Source organism: Monoraphidium neglectum (assembly GCF_000611645.1).
Source record: "Monoraphidium neglectum strain SAG 48.87 unplaced genomic scaffold scaffold01847, whole genome shotgun sequence".
Taxonomy (NCBI): Eukaryota; Viridiplantae; Chlorophyta; class Chlorophyceae; order Sphaeropleales; family Selenastraceae; genus Monoraphidium; species Monoraphidium neglectum.
The window spans coordinates 1-2,618 of NW_014011781.1; the positions used below are offsets into that span (position 1 = coordinate 1).

General features: G+C 70.6%; 2 protein-coding genes across 2 annotated transcripts in view; both read left to right on the forward strand.

The window, feature by feature from the left end:
- Positions 1-10: 10 nt before the first annotated feature.
- MNEG_9181 (hypothetical protein) lies at positions 11-1,597 on the forward strand (the record flags this gene model as incomplete). The annotated part of the gene is made up of 1 exon (XM_014042345.1): positions 11-1,597. The coding sequence occupies one exon, from the start codon at positions 11-13 to the stop codon at positions 1,595-1,597; it is 1,587 nt and encodes a 528-aa protein (XP_013897799.1).
- Positions 1,598-1,870: 273 nt separating this feature from the next.
- MNEG_9182 (hypothetical protein) overlaps positions 1,871-2,618 on the forward strand; it is a gene marked incomplete at both ends in the record, with an annotated part of 3,599 nt that continues 2,851 nt past the window's right edge. The window contains 3 exons of the mRNA XM_014042346.1: positions 1,871-1,893; positions 2,080-2,191; positions 2,332-2,550. Of these exons, the coding sequence (XP_013897800.1) occupies positions 1,871-1,893; positions 2,080-2,191; positions 2,332-2,550 (354 nt within the window). The remainder of the gene's footprint in view (positions 1,894-2,079; positions 2,192-2,331; positions 2,551-2,618) is intronic.

Consider the following 2,618-nt stretch of genomic DNA (forward strand, 5'->3'; position numbering starts at 1 on the left):
GCGCGCTCTGATGGGCGAGCTCGTGTCGATAACGCAGAAGCTGCCGCGGCACGTGCAGAGCAGCATCGAGGCCGTCGTGATCGCCACCACCAACCTGGCGGCTGCGGCGCCGGGGCAGGCCGCCTCTGCCGACGCCAGCCTGCTGTCCACGTGGCGCGCCGCCAAGCAGGCGGGCGGCGCCGCGGCGCGCTACGACGCCGACGCGGGCGCCGGCGGCAGCGGGCTGAGCGGGCGCGGCCTGCAGCTGCTGGCGCGGCTGGCGCCGGGGCAGGCGCGGGGGCTGGCGCGGGCCGTCGCGTGGCGCGTGGCGGGGGCGTTTGGCAGCTGCCCGCCAGACGAGGGCGAGGGGGCAGGGGAGGGGGAGAGGGAGGTGCCGCAGCAGCAGGAGCAGCAGGGGCAGCAGGAGCAGCAGGAACAGCGGCCAGGGGAGCAGCCTGCCGGTGGAGAGCAGGGAGCGGGGCAGCAGCAGCTGCCTGGGCAGGAGCAGCAGCAACAGGAGCATCAGGAGCTGCAGCAGCAGCAGCAGCAGGGGCTGGGGGAGGCAACCCCGCCGCTAATAAAACCCGAGCCCGGCGTATTGCCAGGCAACGAGGGCGCACAACAGCAGCAGCAGCAGCAACAGCAGCAATCCAAGCCGCAGGAGGCGTATGGGCCGACCGGGGTGTGGGTGGCGGTGCCCAGCGCGCCGCCAGACAAGTACGAGCGGGACGAGTGGCTGGCTGCAGCTGACCATCAGATTGAGCGCAGCTTCAGCAGCGGCGGCAGCTGGGGCATGGGCGGCGGCGGGGGTTCCGGCGCGGCGGGTGCGCCGCCGCTGCCGCCGCTGCAGGCCCCGCGGGCGGCGCCCTTGACGGCAGGGGGAGTCAAGGTGGAGGGCAGCTGGGGTGCTGCAAACGCACTGGGCGCTGCGGCTGCGCTGCCGCCCGTGGCGCCGGCGGCGACTGCCACGGCGGCGCCGGCGTATGGCGGCGGCCTGTTTTCACCCAGCGCTGCCCAATCGTGGGCGCCCGATGGGGTGCCAGGGTTGGTCGGGGGTCTGCCAGGCACACAGGCGCCCGGGCTCCCGGGCATGTATGGGGGCTCAGCAGCGCACGACGCGGGCCTAGGCATGCTTGGGGGCGCTGCAGCTCAGCAGTTCACGGGCCTGCTGCCACCGAGCGTCCTCGGCGGCGGCGGCGGCGGCGCCGGCGCTGGGTTGGATATGCTTGCAGCGCTCCAGCAGCAGCAGCAGCAGCAGCAGCAGCAGCAACAGCAACAGCTGCAACAGCAGCAGCAACATTACGCACGACAGCAGCAGCAACAGTACGCACAACAGCAGCTGCAGCAGCACTTTGTGCAGCAGCAGCAGCAGCAGCACCAGCAGCAGTTTGTGCAGCAGCAGTACGTGCAGCAGCAGCAGCAGCAGCAGCAGCAGCAGCAGTATGCACAGCAGCAGGCACAATTGATGCAGATGCAGATGATGATGCAGTTGCAGCAGCAGCAGCAGCACCATCAACAACAGGGCTTCCAGCAGCCGCAGCTGGGGACCAATGGGGTGCCGCCGATGATGGGCGGGCTTCCCGGTGCGCCCAATGGAGCGCCCTGGCCCCCAGGTTGACGCTTGCATGCCTTCGCATATCGCACAAACTTGTGCTGTGAGGCACGTGTAAATGTTAGGATTGTCCTGTCGGTTGTCTGGGTGGTTGGGTGCCTGCGGTGCCAAGTGCGTAGCCGCGAGACAGAGCTTCGCATTATTCGCCGGCACATTAGGCAAAGCAATAGTCAGTCAGAGCTTGGGCTTTGGGCGCAGGGGCCGCCCACGATGCAGGGCCCGCGTTGTTGATCGTCGTAGAGGGAGGGCCGCCGGCCAGCAGGAGTTGTGGAAGGCGACATGGAGTCACAGTGTTCCTGCGGGTGAGCCTGATGAGCACGACAAGGCCGGCGTTCGCGCTGCACTCCCGCAGCCTGGCTTCCGCGCAGCCTGCTTCTGTGCTTTGCAACGCACGTTTACATGCTGGACAATCACAGAAGCCTGGTGGGCGCTCGATGCCAACATCTCGCCCCACCCGACGACCTCACTGCGCACGTGTTGGCTCACAGGGCTGAGGCGCGGTCGCAGCGCGTGCTGATGGTGCGCCGCCTGCACCCATCCGTGACAATGCCAGCGCTGCTCCAAACGTTTGGCGTCTACGGCGCCGTGACGGGCTGCAAGGTGCGCAGCGATCGGCGCGGCGCGCCCGCACACGCGACCGATCCACCACACAACAATGGCCTGCCGGCTTCCACGCCCGCCGCAGCGGGCGCGCTCGACACCCCGCCAACCCCCCACCGCGCGCCCGCCGCTCCGCCCAGGTCTTCACCCACAAGAGCGGCCGCTCGGCCGGCTGCGCGTCGATCGAGTTTGCGTCGCACCCCGCCGCGTGCGCGGCGCTGCGCGGCCTTGCGGGCGCGGTGCTTCACGGCAAGGCCGTCCAGCTCGACTGGTACGACCCGGCCCACACCTCCTGCCTGACAGCCGCGCCGGCCAGCGGCAGCGGCGGCCCCGGAGCGGCGGCGACGGGCGCGGGCGCTGTGCGCGGCGAGCGTGCCGCGCCGAGGCCTGCCGGTGTGGCGGGGATCAGGGCGGCGGGGCGGCGGGT